The sequence below is a fragment of the Xyrauchen texanus genome, chromosome 13 (assembly GCF_025860055.1).
Source record: "Xyrauchen texanus isolate HMW12.3.18 chromosome 13, RBS_HiC_50CHRs, whole genome shotgun sequence".
Classification (NCBI taxonomy): domain Eukaryota; kingdom Metazoa; phylum Chordata; class Actinopteri; order Cypriniformes; family Catostomidae; genus Xyrauchen; species Xyrauchen texanus.
The window spans coordinates 36,655,071-36,677,061 of NC_068288.1; the positions used below are offsets into that span (position 1 = coordinate 36,655,071).

General features: G+C 37.9%; 1 protein-coding gene across 9 annotated transcripts in view; it reads right to left on the bottom strand.

Annotated features, from left to right (window-relative positions):
- LOC127653897 (forkhead box protein P1-B) overlaps positions 1 to 21,991 on the bottom strand; it is a 234,780-nt gene that overhangs the window by 100,769 nt on the left and 112,020 nt on the right. For all 9 annotated transcript variants that reach the window (XM_052140737.1, XM_052140736.1, XM_052140733.1 and 6 more), the window contains one exon: positions 14,871 to 15,040. In XM_052140737.1, coding sequence (XP_051996697.1) covers positions 14,871 to 15,029 — 159 coding nt within the window. In that variant the 5' untranslated portion in view covers positions 15,030 to 15,040. The remainder of the gene's footprint in view (positions 1 to 14,870; positions 15,041 to 21,991) is intronic.

A 21,991-nucleotide genomic window follows, 5' to 3' on the forward strand; every position in this document is an offset into this window, starting at 1 on the left:
CTCCAGGGACCGACACAGGAAGGGCCAGTAGCAGGCTAGAGACTCATAGAGTCACTTTGCTCTGTCAACCGCAGTCTAGCTGATGCGCCGCTCTCTGAATGAACACTGACATCTATTATCCGCCTCGCGTCGGCAGATTATGAATTAGAAATAAAAGCTACCTCAGCTACAGCACTTCTGCATTAGTGACAGGTGGGTACTGTGAGCACACGTACACACACACACACACACACACACACACACACACACACAGAGACACACACAGAGACACACACTCAGCACACACTCAAACATATATGTACTGCACACACACAGTGTGAATTGAAACAGAACTGTGTCCCCTTGAGTATCACTGTGGGTAGGGGATGCCACTTGAAGGGATGCTGCAAATGAAAAGTCAGCAACTAATACCTTAAAAGGGCCCCTCCACAAAACCATTAGCAAGGGTAGATGCGATTTGTCAAGGAAGTAATTTTGCCATTCATGATCACATGATCCTGTAAAGCACATATGCATGATGCATTTTGATAAGTGAGGTAATTTATATGAGTTGCCTGGGATTCCTTACATATTTATATATTTTCATGTATGTTTATTCCAAGCGCCATACGAAGAGTTGAAATGTTACCTTAAGAAACACAGAGGCAATATATAATGTTTTATTTGTTAAAACAAACTTAACATCTGTAAGCATGAACTTTGCACACATTTCCGCATCAGATCCTTCAATCCAAGCCTCCAGAGCCTATTTTGAGATGCCTTAATCTGAGACAATCACAGCTACACAAATTAAAGTTTTATTGAAACAAATAAGTGTTTTAAAAACGGGCCGAAAGGCCTGGTTTCAATTTCAATAGCCCTTATCATCCCGAACCCTCGGGGATCATTCTATGTTAATTGGATCTCCATTGCATTTGCATTGGGGGTGTTAACAAGCACAGTCTATGAATATTAATTACCCAGAAGTTTTTGGTCCTCGGAAAAGAAATACTTTTCTTGATACATATTAATTCTGTGAAGTTTTTTAAAGTGAAACACTCATTAAAATTGCACAAGCCCCGCATTTGATATCCCCATGATATCGTGCCATCTTTAACTTTAGCCCTAATAAATTGGGTCATATTATTCGAAACAAAAAGAAAAGCCCTCCCCTACTGTATATAGGCTTTTCATTTGCTTGTATGTAAACAATCCAATTTAATAAGAGAGTTGTACTGCATCACCACAAAGAGATTGTTTTAAAGATTTACGTTTTTTCATTTAGTATGCAAAGTCAACTATAAGTATTGCCATCCGTAGATTGATTTCCCTGAAAATGGTAAACACAAAGCACTGTGGTCCTTTCAAAACATTGTTCAGCTTGTTTAAGCATCCCAGTCAGCCCAACATGTTCAACCAATGGTGTAAATATGGGGCGGGGCAATCTTTTTATCCAACCAATTGGTTGGGGAGTGTTTGGGAAAAGAGAATCAATAAAACCTTCAAAATAACCTTCATAATAGGCATACATTTATAATGTGAAAACTGCGACCAAAGAAATACCATAGATGTCAGTTTAGGCCTGCACACTGCTGGTATGTTTGATTGTTTCAAAAGCGTGAAGGATTAGAGAGAGACAGACATTATTCTTTCATGAGAAAACTTGCGTGGTGTATTAAAATGAAATCCTCCCTTGCTGCTTTTAGGACACCAAATAAGCCATCTAATACTAAAACAACACGGATGCCTTTCTCAGACAGCCTCAGTCAGACAGCTGCTGGGAACACCTGCTCAGAGTGTAGAGTTCCCCTCTTTAACACACACACAGTCACAAACTGGCATCAAAGACCATCCGGCATCAACAGTCAATAAGAGGTGCTTCATGTTCACTAATGGTACCAGCATATCAAACATGTAGGTCATACATGCCACGAACAATTTACAAATTGACCCCCATTTTAAAAAATGGGGATGCCTACAGAACATAAAAAATGGGAAGTAGAACAATAGGATGTTCCTTTTTACACACATGCAGTGACACGCATCCCACCCACACACATATATATGAACACACACATTTTGGCTCACTTTGGCAGCCTCTTCAAAATCTTAGTCACACATTTGCTGTGTTTCAAAACTTTGTGAGCTACCCATATAGGCAGCATTTTAAGGCATCATAGGCAGGCTATTTATGTGGCTGGGGAGTTGCTTTATAGGTTAAGAATTTCAAATCAGTCACTTATGAGGTACCACCTCTGTTAGGATGCTGCCTTGCAGGCAGCAGACAATTGTGGAACAGACACATTCTCGCACTCCAGCACTTATGTCCATTGCTGACATTTTGACCTGATGTCCATTAGTAAACAGATTTCCGTTTGCACTCTAATGGAAAGCCCTTCGACAACAAGTCTGGATGGTCTGACTGTCGCACACCAGCAAAGGAGACCCCCCAACCCCCCACCGCTGTCGATCGAACCCCCTCCGCCCCCCTACAGCCCATAAACAGGATGTAAACTACTTTAAACTCATGTTGGTGCATTTATTATGGGTGAACTGCGTGGCATCACTGAATAGGTTGTGATGATGCAATGTTATCCAACAGAGTCTAGACTAGAGATGGGTAGGATGGTCGGCTGTGTAAAAAAATCATTTCCTCGGACTACAAATCACCTGCTGTCAGAAATGTTCCCACTATTATGTATAATCCATAGGTCTCTATGTTTTTTGGGCAATGAAAGGTTAAAGCTATTTATACTGTAAATATTAAGCCTCTTTATTTGTTGAATCTCTGCCTTTTACCCTATTAAATGGCTGTGCATTCTTTCAACAGTACACAACATAAGTGTTGCATTTTCAATACAGTTTATCAAGGTAAATTGTTTATTTTTTAAGTAAAAGTTGAAGTAGAAAACGAGCAAATCACTCAATCTCCAATGCAAAGCTATTTTGTTAGGCAGCAAACATTAAACAGCCAACGCATATCGATATTGAACTTTGCATTGGAGATTGTGTGCCTTGTTGACAGCAGCCCCACTCGGCAATGAGCACCTCTCCTTATTGGATTCCTTTTGGATATCTTTTTCAAGCCAAGGTAGCAGTCTTTCATTTGGATTCTTGTTTGATTTTTTATTTAACGCTTCTTGAGACCCCTGAGTTCAGTTCTATTTTGTTGCACTCTATCAAGTTGTTTTTGAACACAAGAACATGTCCCATGTGTACGCCCCCTCAAAAACACGTCTTAAGAAATGGTCACACTACACTTCACGCTCCATTCACTGCCATTCAAATACATGTGAACGAATGAGACTGGAAATGCAAGCTCACGCAAAACATTTTTGCATTCCTCTGCATTCCAAAGTTCATGCTTTGTATGCAAATTTGTATGCAGAGAATACATGTGACCAATAATATTGAAAGTTCACACACTGACCTCTTGGCTCAATGTAAAGAATACATTTTTCAAAGCTACATATTTTTATTGTTGCCAGAAAGTGAGTAGCTGGATTTTGTTTACATTCTGAATGTATTATTATTTGTTACAAAAAGCTTTCGACATCGTATCCTGTCCATTGCAGTGTCCAAAATAATTGTGCATGCTCAAAGCCTAATGTGACCGTGGCTTGATCAGGATCTGTTGGACCCTGAAAACACAGAGCTTCGCTAAGAGCGACTAGTCAACCAGTCGTTCAGACAACTCACTGACTAGTCGATTTTGAAAATATGTTGTTTTGCATGTGCCAATTCCAGACTGCCTGATATACATATCATCGCGGTAAATGAGCGTCAGCTAAAAAGCATCAGGGGGTATCAAGGGGTGAGAAGTGCACTGCCATGAGGATATATTGCCTGCAACAATTAGTTACAATTCCAAAAAGCAATATGCTTCAATTGTAGCAGCTGCAGCCTTTGAAGAAAGCCTTGTGATCAAGTGCTCGCATTCTATGTTTCTGTTTTTTTTCCCCTCGCAAATAATTATTTCTCCTCTCTTCTACGTACAAGCGCATTAATGTACAATTTCAATCTCCATCTGTACGATTATGAATCAGATCGGCCATCAATCGGCTTATCCAGCCGAGAGATTCGTCCCTGTAATAAAACTGTCACCTGTTCCAGGATAAAGACAGATGTTGCCAGTTGGGTGATAACATAATTAAACCGTTCAACGAGGGATTCCATAAAATTATAAAAATTGAAGGAAGCACTAGCGTTTTACCAGTAAAGCAATTTAGGGCAATCCTATCCACAGGATTTGCAATAAGTTGGATGCTCTGCCTTTCTCTAGTGCAATCTGACAATATTAACAGTTTACAAGCAGATACGTTAAAGCAGAAAGATAAATTGAGGGAAAACGGGTGTTTTTCTTGCCCTCTCTCACCCTGCCTCTGACAATGGTGGCGTCAGATGAGGCATGTTGGGTGTGGACATGTTTATGTGTCTCCATTGTGCCCTCCCTCTTCTCAGTTTGGTTCTGTTTTCAGAGGGGTTAGTGTTTTGCCTCCACATATTGAATGTCAGTGGTCTTTTTGTCACTTCCGGTGGCGTCCCTGTACATTTCTCACCCTGGTCTCAACCCACCAAAAATGTGATGTAGGGTCATGAACAGCAGGGGAAAAATATGCAAATAATATAATCCTAAATGCAAATAATAAATAAAATAACCACTTTTTCAATTGTGCATAATGAGCAAAGCATAATAAATAGGCTAGTCAACTTTTAAAAAGGAGGATATGATTCCCATATATTTTGTTGTTAAAGTCATAGGCAGCGCATCCAATCAAATTGTGCTAAAATTACATTTGTTACTACTATATGAACAAGCTGTATATGGTCCAGTGTTTGCTCAATGTGTTAGGGGCTGTTCACAACGAACACATTTTTGAGTCATCTGTGCTGTTTTTCAATTGTTTTACTATATAAACATGCACTAATTGTAATTTTTTACTATTTAGCTTCATCTTGCTGGTTTTTTTCAGCAACTTGGAGCAAGAGCAATGCATTTTTAGACACTGTATCAAGTTAAACAATAACTTCTATGAAAACGCATTTTGAGACATATGTTCTGTTCTATTCTTGGCATTGCATTTACAGTAGCTTTTATAAACACAATGGCATGTTTGGTGTGAAAGGCCCTAAAACACTAGTAAATTCAGTTTTTTTGCCCAACAAAAGCAAAATTCAGTCATTAGAGCAACATTGAAACAGATTTTTTTTTTTAACATTTTCATTAGATTTGATAAAGATGAGAATATTTGAGCCAGAAATCACAAGGTCTAGTTGAACACTTCATTTGCATTCTTGCATCACTGTGGCGGTAACAAACCTCAATACTCAAGGGGGCGATAGAGTTCACTTCAGACATTGCGGTCTGACACATTTTGGAATGCAACCTTGCACAAAATAAATGTGTATCTAGAAGCATCTGCATTCACATACTTGCGTAAAGTATGCTTTGGCTTTAAGAGACCCGGTTTCACAACTGAGAAGGACTACCATGAAATGTTTGCTACATATATAATGCAAGCTCTGCACCTGTGCTTACTCAGACTCTGTGTACCTGTGATCACCCCAAAAACATAGCCCTACTCTAGACTTTACGCCATGCCCCAGTCACCAAGGGCGAGAAAAGTGAGGGGCAATAATAAAAAAATATATATTATAATTGGCTAGCCTTATCTTACGATTTGTAACAAAGCGTGATTTTGACAGAACAAACGGGGATGGGTTTGCCCTTGCATCAAAGAAAAGCAATTACTCATGCCAAAGCTTTTCCTGTCTCTCTTCCTTTCTCTTTTGCGGTTTAGAGATGATGCTGGAATGCATTTGAGTGAGGGAGGGCATTTTAAAAAAACTCTCAATTGTGATTAAAAAAGACTGCCATGAGACAGGGCATTAATATTTAACATTTAAGGGCAATATCAGCTGAACAGGATTCCTGGCAATCACTCCACAAGTCAACCATGGCTTGCTTAAACATGCAAGCGATTAAATATGCACCGGCTTAATCGTTCATAACTCATCAGGAATTGTGCCATATTGAGGCTTGGATGCACAGGAGAAGAGTAAAAATTGCTTCTTTTCAAAAACTGACAGAACTTCGTCAACTTTGCATCCCGTAGGAAAAAAACATAACAAATTTGAGGTGATCTCATAAGAGGTCAGCATGTTGTTTCTGAGAGTTCCAGTACCCACATTATGCCGACTCGCCCACAAGTGCCTACAGACAGCTGACCCAGGTTCAGATCCCACGCTGAAACCAGGAAGCATTCACGTTCACATAATCATTTACAAGCATGATTCGATTTACCCTTTAACATAAACATTTTTCTCCACTGATGGTTAGGTTTAGTTTTGGGGTTTGGGTTGAGGGGTGCAAGATATGCATTACGCTTCACTGTATTGAGCCTACACAGCTGAAAACAACTCTTCGCAACTCGCTTTTTGCGCCCCTCTGTATACATCTCACCTGGAAGATGCAGCTCAGACATGCTTATATGCCCAACAACAGTAAGCGCTTTAACCACTGGGGGCAGTGTTTTGCATTTTGGTAGGCACATATGGATTTTAGCTAAAGAAAAGTCAACCTACTGTTTCCAATTACTTTGAGATCAGTCTGAAATATTAAGATCTCTTTAATAACACATTATTAATGGCTTCTTAATTGGCTTTTTTACAGGAAGCATGCTGGCAGTGGTATGGAATCTTCCCACGCGTATTCTGAAGTTTGACAGCCACATAATTTAACCAAAGGTCCACCAGTCACTGCTAGTCTGTCTGGACCACACACCACCTCCGTCTGCTGCTGCCTCATAAAGCAGTACTCCAGGGCCGCAGCTACACATTGCCAAGCTATAAGCTAAAATCTCTATTCCATTCCACTCCATGTTTTTTTTTTTTTTTTGCATAGATGCAACGCCACTGCTATAGCAACCAATGATGATGTGCCATAAAATTAAGACAGCCACAGGACACACAAATCGGATCTGATCAGTTTCGATACACAGTGCGGATAGTAAATCATGAAAACTGAATTCCAATCAAGGACACACACACACACACATACACATACACAAAATAGGATTTGGACTGACAGTCTGAACATCCTGTATGAACTCAACTCTGATGGGAAATGTTAAAATGTCTTATTATGTTTTTTACACAACTTTATAGCTCTATACTCTTCTTGAATGTCAACATTTTCCAATTTGATTTATTGTTTTATTCTCAAAAGGAAATTTGGGAGAAATATCCAAGGATAAATTAATACATCTGAAAAATTACTTTAATGAAACTCCATAAAAGGCATCGTTCACCCACAAATGAAAATTCTCTCATTATTTACTCACCCTTTCTTCTTTCTTTCTTCACCAGAATACAATAGAAGAAAAATAGAGTCATGTCTTAGCCAAGTAGGCACTTAAAATGCAAGTGAACGGAGATTTCTCTTTTGAAGCTCCAAAAATCACAGACAGTCAGCATAAATGTCATTCATACGACTCCAGCGGTAAAATTAATGTCTTCTAAAGTGACACGATCACTTTTGGTGTGAAAAAGCCAAATATTTAAGTACTTTTTTGAAACTAAATCTTGCTGATGCATGTGAGACACAGTACAAGTGAGGAGGAGGAACACTGTACAGTAGCTTGGTTGGTTTTGTTTTACATCTGTATTTTCTTTTTCTTTACTTACAAAGGTGAGTTTGTGTGCTTATCCTGAATGTCTCAACCAAGTGGAGAACGTGAGATTATGTCTGTATCATGGCAACACAAATAAATCACACAAGAGACGGCTTGAACTCCACCCTCTCATGAAGCCTAATGGAAGCAATGGTTTGTAGTTAAAAAGTACTTATATATTTATATTTTTCACACCAAAGTTGATCATATCTCTTTAGAAGACATTTATTTAACTGCTGGAGTCAATATGATATCAATGACGCTTATACTGGTTTTTGGAGCTTCAAAAGAGAAATCTCCATTCACATGCATTTTATGGACCTACTGAGCTAAGATATTATACTTATCCTGGTATATCATGAAGGTGAGTAAATAATAAAAGTAATGAATTTTCATTTTTGGGTGAACTATCCCTTTAAGACTCCTGAGCTAAGAAAGAACAACCTTTGAGAAATAATAATACATTTCTTCTTGGCAGGGATGGCTTACGATGGTCAATTATTCATTCAATGACAATGGAGAAGTTAAAAATAGCATGTTAAAAATAGTCAAACTTTTATAGCCTCTAAAGACCCTTGCATTCTGTTCCATTCCATTCCACTCATCTAGCTATTTTTGAATGCAAGATTGCATCTTGAGCAAAAACAAAAACAAACAAACTAACATAAGAAACGCTTCCAATCAGAAAACAGCCAAATTATACAGGCCTACCTTAAGACCCTTGATTTTGAAAATACCTAGTTTTGCACATCCCTACTCCAGGGATTGGTAAATCTTATATTAAACTCCATTGGGCCAGATCCTGGAAACTAATCCTTGATCAGAATATGATGACAACTTCCTCCTTGTACAGCTGTTGTGAATGCTGTTCATGCAGAGCGACATCCTGTTGTAGACGCAGCAAAAAACAAAAAAACAAAGTAAAGTTAAAAACACTCAAAATGTTTTGCTCTTGCAAATGAGCTGTCTGTCTTTATTTTCTTTATATCTTTATCTTTCCGATCATCTTCACTTCCTCATCAAAAGATGCTGCTGAAAACCACAACTTCTCTTTCTGCCTCGCTGAGTGCAAGACAAGACTATGAGCACCCTTTAAAGAGGCCCAAATAACAGCCTGTGATGGAGCGTGTTCAGTACAGGATTGTCTGAGATCTCGCTTTTTGCTGTGGTTCCCGAGATCGGCTTGAGTTCTGTGAAATCAGATAGAGGCCACTAAATTGCTGGTTTGAGGCACGATTGTGTCACTTCTCGGGGAACAGTGTAGGAGCTGCAGAGATGCGATCTATCAGATGCCAGTGGTGCATCTGTCTTGGTTGTGTGGCCATGGAAGGATGTTAGTATAGTCAATGGGGAAATTCCTGTGGGTGCACATGCTGCTGCAACGAACGATGTTTGAAATGCGACAAAAAAAGTGCAAAAACACAACATAGAGTAGGACAAAACATACAGTGCCATTCAAAGGTCTGACAATGTTATGACTTAAAATGAACAAAAAATATTTAAGATTATGCAAAAAAAAAAAAAAAAATTCAAATCAAGTGAGCAAATTTGTTACATTGACCATGTAAATTGTTATGAAAGGTAAGATTGCTTCCTTTGGAACATTTTAAAATCATGCTGGGTAGCATTAAACATCAGGTTTTGGACAAACTCGTGCAGTCCATGCCTGCTATTAGTGCATGCTGCTATTAATGCAAAAAGTGAGCGTGCCACATACTAAGAGATTTTGAATTCAAGCAAAATTGTTTAAGTATAAATGCGGATTGTTATCGTCACAGTGATGCAAGAACGCAAATTAAGTGTTCAACTAGACCTTGTGGTTTCTGGACTCATATTATGATCCGTCCTGTGACAGGTTTGGCTCATTTGCTTTACACTCAAATTGTCATACGGATAAAACATTGTGCAATGAATAAAACTATATCAAAATAGAAAAATGCAATGCAAACCACAACGAATAAAAACAGAAATCTGAATGAATGTGGATGACTTTGATATGTTTGTATACTGTCCCTTTTCATTTTTCTCTTTAACTAGCATCTTGATACATGCACAGACCCTTTCCTATACTCATTTCCTGGAATTGCATCCTAACTGTGTGTCATTCCCTGATCTTTTGGACCACAGACCACAGAGGAATGAATTGCTCATTGAAGACGACGCGTGTGCGTGCCATAATGGAAATCTTTTGCATAAAATGCTGACATGAGTAGTCTTTCCATTTCATTTTGTTGAATTATATACATAAACTACTTAGAGAGAGGAACTAAATTCTTTAGAACGAAGACCAAAGACGTTCAAGATGCCTTTATTTGAATCTAAAGGCTCTATTCTATCTAGAGAACTAGCACTGGGGATTTGACGTCCTAATGGAGATGTTTAAATGAAGCTTATGGTCTACTTCCCTCCAAATCTGACTAGTTTGAGAAGATAAATTCCCCTGTCAAGGTCGAGATGATCAAACAGATTACAATTATTTTATCCCTCGTCTTTATTAATGAGCACTGTCTTTCTTAGTGATGTCATCTAATCAGGATAGATGATTTGTCAGCCTCCAGGTTTGTTGTTTTGCACAGATGTTAAAGTAGTCATGAGGTTTATAAATTGAGAGATAATACAATTGTACAGCTTGTCTGGGGAGAAAGTGGGCTTTTAGAGTTTTAAAAAGGTCATACTTTTGTACTGCATGCATAAAGCAAGCAAATGGACTAATATGCAGGAAAAATGCTGTCAGTTATCACGTAATTGAATTTGAAGCTTGTAAGTTAAAAAATAACATAAAAACTCATAGCAAAGGTTAAAACAGTGACACAAATGAATAAAATGTCTATTGACTAGATATTAGCTCTAAAAACCAAGTGAGCTGCCTTGATAACTATGGCCTATGTAGACAGCTGCCTTCTAAGGTAGCATTTTTTCTGATATGGACCTTATAAGTGACTGATTTGAAATGCTTTACATAGACAGAAAATCTATACGGCACACAAATATCCCTCCTCACGCAAAGACATGAGAGACATTAGCATGTTGCTAAGCTAACAATAAGATATGCTAAAATAAATAAAATTGTACAGATTGTCTTGGGAGAAAGTGGGCTTTTAGAGTTTTAAAAAGGTCATACTTTTGTACTGCATGTATAAAGCAAGCAAAGGGACTAATATGTAGAAAAAATGCTGTCAGTTATCACGTAATTGAATTTGCAGCTCGTAGGTTAAAAATAACATAAAATGCTTTATATAGACAGCAAATCTATATGCCACAAAAATAGCGCTCCTCATGCGAAGCACATGAGACATTAGCATGTTGTTAAGCTAAAAATTAGATATGCTAATTATCATAAATACAAAGCACACAGCAACAGAAGATAAAACAGTCAATTTTAATTAAATTGTTCTGTTTGAATTGATATTTACCTGTCGATTTAACGCGTTAATACAGTGCGATTCATTTGACAAGAAATAATGCATTAAAATAATTAACGCATTTAATCGCACTGCCCCCGGACCATAATAGGGAAGATTCCTGAGAAATGCAAGCTTGTAGAACCACCCGTTTACTCCAGAGGGCAGCAAGTGAAAGTTCAGCTGTATGAGCAACGCACAGTTTATACAGTGAAGAAAACACTTCAGTAGACAGTACAACACAAACATGCATTACGTTCTTGCGTTCAAAACACTTGAAGGAGCGCAAATGCGAACTAAGGGATCTCAAGATGTGTTTAAAGATTGAGTATTAAACTATATTTAACTTGACACAGTGACCTAAAAATTTTATTTTTAAGACACAACACACCTGTGACACAAGCATGTCTGACGCAGGTGTAAATTGACGGGCTCTTACACAAGCCCTCATAATAAATCTCAAACTGATTGACAAATTCACTTGTGAAATGGATTGCTGTGAACTGTATGCCAATGATTGACTTATGATCAATAATGTGGTAGTAAACAATACATTGTATCCTAAAGCCACTTTTTGTATTGTCTTATCAAAGATTAACTCTTCTGCCACAAGAATGTAATGCATTTTATGAATATTTTTTATATATATATATATATAATTTTAAAATATTTAAAGATAACTATGTATAATTATATATTGATGTTAATATGTAAAATCTTTATATATTGAATTATTGTTATATGATGGGCTTTCTCAGCAAATATTTGTATATGCGATTAATCGGGACACCATGTAATTAATTTGATTAAAAAAATTAATCGATTGACAGCCCTAACAATTTATGATATTGCAAGAAATAAATGTACTGTAAGTGACTGATTTTAAATGCTCTACATAGACAGCAACTCTATACGCCACACAAATAGCGCTCCTCGCGCAAAGCACATGAGAGACATTAGCATGATGCGAAGCTAATAATGAGATATGCTAATTGTCATAAATACAAAGCACACAGCAACAAAAGGTAAAACAGTCAAATTGAATTCAATTGTTCTGTTTGAATTAATAATTTTTTATATTTTGATAAGAGACTTTAGCATATTGCTAAGCTAACTATGAGATATGATAATTGGCATAAAAATACATAGCACACAGAAACAGAAGGTAAAAAAAATACTTTTTGGTATTGCATGAAATTAAAGTACATTTACTCTATAATCAACAATTCTCTCAACATGTCTGTTATCGTGGGTGAATTATATTTCCCTTCGCTTGTCGCACTGTATTCAGGGACTGATCTGTCTGCAAAGGACACATGCGATGCTGCCTTAAAGTTCACTAAAACAAGAGTATCTTAGAAGACAACAAAATGCTGCTGCATTTGGAACAACCTTCACATTGGAGTGCAACTATTATGCCTTTAAAATGTTGCCTAGGTAGGTAGCTCACTAAGTTTTGGATTACACATTACTAAGAAATGTTTAGAGTTACCATGACAAGCTCACTTCTATTAAACTAAGTGAGCTTATACACTGGAAACCATCGACAGTGTAAAAAGGTGAATAGTTTTATTCATTGATTGGTTGCAGTCTAAACTATGCAGTAATATCTCTATCTTTCTATCTTCACTCTTTTTTCCTTCAGTGTCAAGTGCACATCCCTGAAAATCAAGTGCTTTGGTGTTCACCCACGCTCTATCTCCCCTTCTTTCTCTCTCCATTTTCTTGCATTCATCAAAGTTGTAACCCCTGTTGTCTCAGCCGAGTGAATCAGAGTGAGCCCCTGGCACAAAATGAAGGCAAAGTCAACAGGAATTAAGTTTCAGTGCAACTGTTTACTCAACTGTGGCCTGCAGTTATTGAAATTGTATCCACAGTTTTGTGTGACGACTGCTGTAATGAATTCAGTATGGCTGTGATTTTCGAACTGACAACATCACGCTACGTCCAAGAAGCAGACAACAGGCTAAAACAATTCAGAGGGGTTGGAAAAGGTGTAACCAAGAGCCAATCACAGATGCTTCATATTATTGATTGACATGGACACTAGTTATGGATTGGTTGATCCCATTTTAATTGATCTCATGTAGATTGAAGGGAAAAATTAGATGTCAAATGTGTTAAAGGTTTAATTCTTATACTTAAAGTGATTTTTTTACCCAAAAAAAGTGTAAATTATGTCATAATTTACTGACCCTCATATCATTCCAAACCCATTTGCTGTTACAAAATGTACCACTATTTCCATATAGCAAAAAAAGTAGTTCATACTTTATTGCAAGTTTGTATGGTAGCTTTTTGCAAGGAACTGGCCAAATTGTGTATGTCTTTTTTGACAGATAATATTCTCCTCTGAGCCATTAACTCAAGAACCATTGCAACCGAATCACTCAGCCAGTGAGCTGAACTTGAGAACTGTATTAGTCCGATTCAGAAAGCAGATCAATCGGTTAATTGAAAAGAGCTGACTCAAATGGATTAGTTCAAGAATCAAAGTGATGCAGTTCTCAAATTATCTGACTCATCACCTCACTAGAGGGCAGAATTATCAGTGAATAAGTACTTATATTTTGGTTTGTTCTTCACTCAAATCCAAGTCTTAGCAAATGAAACAGAACACAAAATAATTTTCTCTCGTATGGTATAAGACCAAAGCAAATCAGTTTTGGGCCTTTTTTTGTTTCCAAACCAGCTGTTATGCAGGCCTGTCCTGTTTGGCGTTAAAACAAAGGCACAGTGCTCTTCAGTTCAACAACAGCAATGTTACACCAATGGACAGCTACTTCAGAGGCTCCCCACCAAACAACCCTTGACAACATCTTTCATCATGCCGTGAGGCGTAGATAACACTCGACTGGCTGATCTTTTCAATACTGCCCCCTTCAAGCACAACACTCACACAGACAGAAAAGGCTTGTCTTGTCTGTGAAGATGTTTTGGGGACCATTGTATATGATAAGACTTCAACCACAGTGACTGCAACACTCCACGCTTCAGTGCCCTGAGAAAGCTCTAAGAAATGCCCTCCTGAGTGTTAGTGGTGTTTACAATGCGACAGGTGAAATCCGCGTCATCCCGATGGAAGCCACATGTACACAACTGCCTGTAAATTCCAGTACACCTATGCATTTTACCATCACAACACCCTCACCTTGTTAAATATTTCACCTGAATGCAGAAGTGGGATAAACACTTTGGCAACCAAAAAACACAATCACAGAAAGAGCACTTAGTGCGTTAAAAAATTCAAACCTTTCTCAATATACATAAATAATCATAATAATGTGTTTATGTACTCTGATGGGAGGGGGTGCGATGATTAAATATTTACAAGCACTTAAAGAGGGGAGAAAGGGATGCTGTTGACCTCCGTAATAAGGGACAGGTGCACAAGGATGGATGGAAAGAAAGAAAGAACTAATGAACAAAAGAATTAAAGAACAAATAAACAAATCTAAAAAGAAAGAAAAAGCAATGAGCAAACAAACACAAGTGAACGAATGAAAGAACAAATGGAAATAAGAACGAAATAAAAAAAAACAAAGAAACAGCAGAACAAACAAAAGAGCAAATTAACGAATAAACATATGTAAAGAGACTAGCAAACAAACAAGTGAACAAATGAAAAAGTAAATGAACAAAAAGAAAGAAACAGATAATGAATGAAAGAGCAAATTAATGAATAATTAAAGAACGAATAAACAAACAAACAAAAAAAATACAAATAGCAAGCAAACAAAGGGAGCAAATGAAAGAAAGAAAATCAAATGAAGAAATGAATCAAGCGGATAAGCAAACAAATTCAACAAGGCATTACCTGCTGTTGGTGGAAGGTCACAAGGTCAGACACTGTAATGTCAGAGGAGGGTGTGGCGCTCTTGGATCGAACTTCTCCGTGTCCCTCTACGCTAGGTGGGATACCGTTCTGATTGGCCGTTCCGTTGCTTGCCGCCTCTGTCCCTGACTCTTGCATCATGACTTAAAAACCTGCAGCAGAGAGACCAAAAAAAAAGAGTTACACACAAAAAAAAAAACACTTCCCGCTCAATTTCACATTCCCATCTTTCTGTTTGTGCTAACTGCCTCTTTGTTTGCAAGCTTGACTATCTTGTATATAAAAAAAGTGACAAAACTTTTACTTGAACACTTTTGTTTCCTTTTTCTTGCAATGCAGACACTCATTTGAATGAGTCCGGCTGAAAAGCTGTGGGCTCGAAAGAAACTAGCCATCATTTTCTGTTTGTCTCCCCTCTTTCTGCAGGGCCGAGAATGAAAAAACAGAGCACATGAAATGGGAACCCAACCTTAGTCACATCTCAATAGAGAGGCCCAAGAAAATACACTGCTTCATAAACAAAACTTGTTCAAAATGAAATGGATATATTTACTCGCATTGCTTCCAGAAGAACCACAGTCAGATGGTTTTTTAATGGGAAACAGGGCAGAGGACTTGGTTGGATGACAAATCTACTGAATCAAAACTTCTAGGCAAACGTTTGCATCCCCGGGTGTTGAGTTAACGCTGCGGCCCTGGGTCCACATGCAAATAAACAAACCTGAAAATATTCAGATTTACTTCCAAAGCACTTCCAATAATACATTACACTTTAATGATGACTATTCATACACATAAAATAGCTTTTGTTCTTCCAAACCCTGGCTGTTTCCCATTCAACAACTCAGCAGTTCTCTCCAAAGTGTGGTTCTCTCCATTAAGGCCTTAAGATCCTGATCTATCCGTTTCATCCCAGATGGACACTTAAATGTACAGTATCTCACAAATGTGAGTACACCCCTCACATTTTTGTAAATATTTGATAATATATTTTCATGTGACAACACTGAAGAAATAACACTTTGCTACAATGTAATGTAGTGAGTGTACAGCTTGTATAACAGTGTCAATTTGCTGTCCCCTCAAAATAACTCAACACACAGCCATTAATGTCTAAACCGCTGGCAACAAAAGTGAGTACACCTGTAGGTGAAAATGTCCAAATTGGGCCAAAAGTGTCAATATTTTGTATGGCCACAATTATTTTCCAGCACTGCTTTAACCCTCTTGGCCATGGAGTTCACCAGAGCTTCACAGGTTGCCACTGAAGTCCTCTTTCACTCCTCCATGATGACATCACGGAGCTGGTTGATGTTAGAGACCTTGTGCTCCCTCCACCTTCAATTTGAGGATGCCCCACAGATGCTCAATAGAGTTTATGGTCTGGAGACATGCATGGCCAGTCCATTACCTTCACCCTCAGCTTCTTTAGCAAGGCAGTGGTCGTCTTGGAGGTGTGTTTGGGGTCGCAATCATGCTGGAATACTGCCCTGCGGCCCAGTCTCCGAAGGGAGGGGATCATGCTCTGCTTCAGTATGTCACAGTACATGTTGGCATTCATGGTTGCCTCAATGAACTGTAGCTCCCCAGTGCCGGCAGCACTCATGCAGCCCCAGACCATGACACTCCCACCACCACGCTTGACTGTAGGCAAGACACACTTGTCTTTGTACTCCTCACCTGGTTTCCGCCACACACGCTTGACACCATCTGAACCAAATAAGTTTATCTTGGTCTCATCAGACCACAGGGCATGCTTCCAGTAATCCATGTCCTTAGTCTGCTTGTCTTCAGCAAACTGTATGCAGGCTTTCTTGTGCATCATCTTTAGAAGAGGCTTCCTTCTGGGACGACAGCCATGCAGACCAATTTGATGCAGTGTGTGGCGTATGGTCTGAGCACTAACAGGCTGACTCCCCACCCCTTCAACCTCTGCAGCAATGCTGGCAGCACTCATACATCTATTTCCCAAAGACAACCTCTGGATATGATGCTGAGCACGTGCACTCAACTTCTTTGGTCGACTATGGCGAGGCCTGTTCTGAGTGGAACCTGTCCTGTTAAACCGCTGTATGGTCTTGGCCACCATGCTGCAGCTCAGTGTCAGGGTCTTGGCAATCTTCTTATAGCCTAGGCCATCTTTATGTAGAGCAACAATTCTTATTTTCAGATCCTCAGATAGTTCTTTGCCATGAGGTGCCATGTTGAACTTCCAGTGACTGGTATGAGGGAGTGTGAGAGCGATGACACCAAATTTAACGCATCTGCTCCCCATTCACACCTGAAACCTCGTAACACTAATGAGTCACATGACACCGGGGAGGGAAAATGGGTAACTGGGCCCAATTTGGACATTTTCACTTAGGGGTGTACTCACTTTTATTGCCAGCGGTTTAGACATTAATGGCTGTGTGTTGAGTTATTTTGAGGGGACACAAAATTTACAGTTATACAAGCTGTACACTCACTACTTTACATTGTAGCAAAGTGTCATTTCGTCAGTGTTGTCACATGAAAAGATATAATCAAATATTTACCAAAATGTGAGTGGTGTACTCACTTTTGTGAGATACTGTATATATTTTGCATTCATTGCAGCCTCCGTTGGCAAGGAGTACCTTGTAGCCCCGTTTCAGACTATCTTAATGAAGCTGACCAAGTCTGGCAGAAGTAAATTAACTTGGCTTATTAATTATTGATATGAGGCAGAATGAATGCCCTTAAAGCAGTGGGTGCTAATCAGATAGGCAGGTGAAAATTGAAAAGAATTCAGATTTATAATGATGCCCTCTCAGACAGTAATAAGTGGCTTGATAATTGTTCATCCAGGTTTGGAGGTGAAAGAGGGGATGGGTGATTCCAGTAGTGTGGACAAACACATTGGGCACTGACCCATCTGGACCAATGTAGGGCAAAATCTCTTTGGAGCTAAGACACACAAACACAGTGTCAATCTTTTTGTCAGTCTTGCCAAACATATACATAAATACATCCGGCCTGGAATATTTATATTTTGACTGAAATTTGTCAATTAGAAGTTTCTAGGAACGAACTGACAAGTCGACTAACAAAAACGCTATAAACCAGGCTGAAAGTCTTGGCTGAAAATATTAACAGAAACCGCTACAATTCACATGAAGATAAAGCAGCATGCACATGAAATGCTGTGGGTTTGCACCACGGTCACACTACACTTTGCACTCCATTCATTTCCATTCAACGCATCTAAATGCGCGAGACCGTAAATGCTCATATCCTAGCCATAGCAGCGTCCATTTTCAAAGCCTAGTGTGACCACAACTTTAATCAGATTTAATGCTGAATACCATTTCCTTATTTGTCTTTTTGCTCATGTGTATTGATGTGAATCATGTAAAGAGGAAATAAGGGGAGATGAGGACAAAATGAGTTTGTGAAGTGTTGCAAGCCGGATTCAAACCTGTGTTGCTTGCAAATGCACCACAGCTAAATTTGTGGAAAAACATGGACTGTCTGTCTGTCTATTCAACTGTTCCTGATGCCAGTCCCCTTTTTCTACCCCTTCAATCACATATTTTAGCTTTCTTTCTTCATCTCTCTTTCTCACAAAAACACACTGAACTAAACTACACATGCACCCTATGCTCACAATAATCTTGTCAATTGAAGACAGGTATTGTGGTACTCCCACAAACAAGATGTGACTTGTTTAGCAAGGTTCTCTCTTGATGTGTCTTCTTTTAAGGTTTTTTTTTTTGTATCTCATTTGTTCTCGCTCCTATTTTCATTGTGTTTCATAAACAAGGGTGATAATGACTATTATGGATGCACTGTCATTCCATACCAAATTTTCAGAATTATAAAGGAAGGGTGTCTCTCTAAAAGTAATCACGAGAATGCGCCGAGGGGCTATTTTAATGTATGCAAAACTAGTGACCCACAATAATGACGTGAAGCAGCAATGAATGCAAAGTAATGCATGTATGCCCGTATCCACTGCTGAAGAGGGTCAGCTAAAATTAACACCCAATTAATTTCAGGATTGACAAACAAATGAAACCCATAAATCTACTTTCTCATTAAATTTGGCCATGGAATAATTCAAAAGCTGCAATATCACCTGCCAAAAAAAAAAGGATGAAAGAAAATGCCTTTTATCCATCACAAATATCAAATAGATAAAGGAAACAACTTCATTTAAGGGCATTGATAATCTCAATGGCATTATGAATTAAGATATTGTCTTAGTGTTAAATCATAATGATTCCAGGGGAAAACAAAATGCTTTGATTACTTCACCAATGGGCAATGCTGTGCTTGATTGCTTCTTTCTATATTTCCATAAAAAAATGTAATAAAGTAAAATTAAAACAAATTACAAAATTAGAAAAGATTAAACTAAAGTAAGATACTTTTACATGACTCTAAAACTAATTAAAATAAAAATGGCCACAGATTAATTTTAGTAATTTTTTTTTGATACACAGTATTTTATAATATATTAAACCTTTACAAACCACCTTTATTAGACATGAAAGATAGCATTCAAACATGACAGCAATAAACCCAGAGACATTTTACAGATTTAAAAATATTTAAATTATACAATTTTATTAAATATACTGAAATATCAAATATTAACTATAAAAAAACTAACAAAAATTAACAGTCAGAGTGAAAAGTAATGAAAACTAAACAAAATTCACACAAAATTATAATAATTTTAAGATTTTAAAGATTTAATTTTAATTTCAAAACAAAATTCCATCAATTTGAAATGAGTAATTTGTAATAAAAAAAAACAAAACGCATTATATTAAGTTTTATTAATTAAATGTTGTTAAAGATTACACAATTCAATTTATTTGATTTTGTTATTATTTCGTAAATCTTAAAAATAGGCTAAAATATATGTTTCAGTGTTGAAAGGCCAAATTAAAAATAAAATAAAAAAAAATTTGAAAGTATACTAAGCATAATACAAAGAAAATTGTAATTAGCATTTTTGCCTCCAAAAAAACAAAACAAAAAACAGGCAAATACATACACACCACACACATCAGAGTTCACGAGAATGAGATTTGTTTCTTTACTGTGTTTATCGAGGCATAATAAATAAAAATAAAAAGATTAAAGAATAAAAAAAACACCAAAAGAATGGAAATTCACAGGGATTAAGTCCTCGCCACCAGGCGCCCATCAAACAAACATCTATCATCAGATGTCTGTGCCTTTTCTGAGCACAACATCTGCTTGCTAAACACAACAAGTGTGTGAAACAAACAACAGATAATACAACAAGGTCAGAATTTCTGTTTGTTGATGTTTCATTCGATTCATCGAATATCGCAAGCACAACACACATATACAATCCTGTGTAGCACGCCACACCTGGCCTTCATAAAGAGAGTAAGAAAATAAAGAAAATCAAGAGCCCTTATTTATTAACTTCCCGGATCAGACTGCGAGAATGCATGTATGTTTATGGAGAGAGAGTGTGTTTGTGTGCGGCATGCACCAGGCCGGAAAGTAGACTTCATCAGCGTAAAAAAACCTGCTGTTATTCCGGTAAGTTATGAAAGCCCACCTGCTCTTACAAGTTGATTTATCCACACCACCCCTGTTTATACAGCTCTGAACAAAAGCACAACATTCTTACACTTTAGATAAGCAGTCACAATAAGCACAACAAAACCCCATGATGACTTTTGGTTAGGTTCAATCTTGTTGCTTGTCTAGACAACACAACAGTCTGTAAGATGGAGAAGGTGTGAGGCCACGCCTTTCCCCAAGGATTCTTGGCGAATTATGTGGACAGCTGTATTTTGGCAACTGTGGTTCACCGCAAGTAACCTTAAAGTTTCTTATAGGCAAGTTTCAGGCCCTTCTATTTAACAGGATAGTCCAGACACCCCATTTCCAGAGCAGTCAAATCTTAATTCAAAAGCAAACAATGATGTTCTAGAGAATTGCGTGCTCGCAACACTCTGAAAAAAGTTTAGGGAGGGCCGTTTTCTGTTCCTTTGAGTCTGGTGTGGAAGAACTTGACTGGCCTGCATTAAGCCCAGACCTGAATTCCACTGAAACATTTTGGGTTGTATTGGAAAGCAGACTGCCAGCCAAGTCCCATCGCCCAACATAAGAGCCCGACCTCACAGATGCTTATGTCTGAATGCAAATCCCTGCAGCCATGTTCCAATATTTAGTGGAAATCCCTTTCAGAACAGTGAAAGCTGTTATAGCTGCAAATGGAGGACCAACTTCTATTCTAATGGCTTTGAAATGAAAGGAATAGTTCACCCTAAATTGCAAAATCTGTCATAATTTACTTACCCTCATGGCATTTCAAACCTATATGGCTTTCTTTCTTATGCGGAACACTAAAGGAGACATTTGAATGAATATCTTGATCTTAGTCTTTTTAAAAGGAATATTCCTTTAAAGTTAAGCTCAACCGACAGCATTTGTGGTGTAATGTTGATTACCACAACAAAATCATTTTGGCTCATCCCTCCTATTCTTTACAAAAGGCAAAAATTGTGGTTACCCTGAGGCACTTACAATGGAAGTGAATGGGGCAAATATTTAGAGGTAAAAATATGAAGCTTCTAATTTTCTAAAGGCACTTGCATTAATTCTTCGGTAACACAGTATTAATTGAGCTGTCTAGTTGTTTAAATCGTAATTTTTACAGTCATTTTAGAGTTTTAGGGTTTACGCAGTTACGTCGTCATGGCAACGGAGTTCTAAAATTGGATAAACTGTAAACAGTCATGGTTAGTAAGTGAATTTATCACATTAAAATCATTCAACTTGTATATATTGAATGATTATATCTTGAAGATATACTTTTGAAACGTTGAGTATTTTAACGTTTAAGGACTGGCCCCATTCACTTCCATTGTCCTGTAAGTGCTTCACTGTAACTCAGATTTAAAAAAAAAAAAAAAGTTGAAATACATTTTTGTGGTAACCAACCTTATGCCACAAATGCTGTCGATTGAGCTTAACTTGTTCTGAACCTGGTCCATTCCTTTAACAAAATGGCAGTGGATAGTTCTTTACTATAAAGCTTAAAGGACCCAAAAGGTGCTCACCGGATGAGAAGCGCCATGGTGCAGACA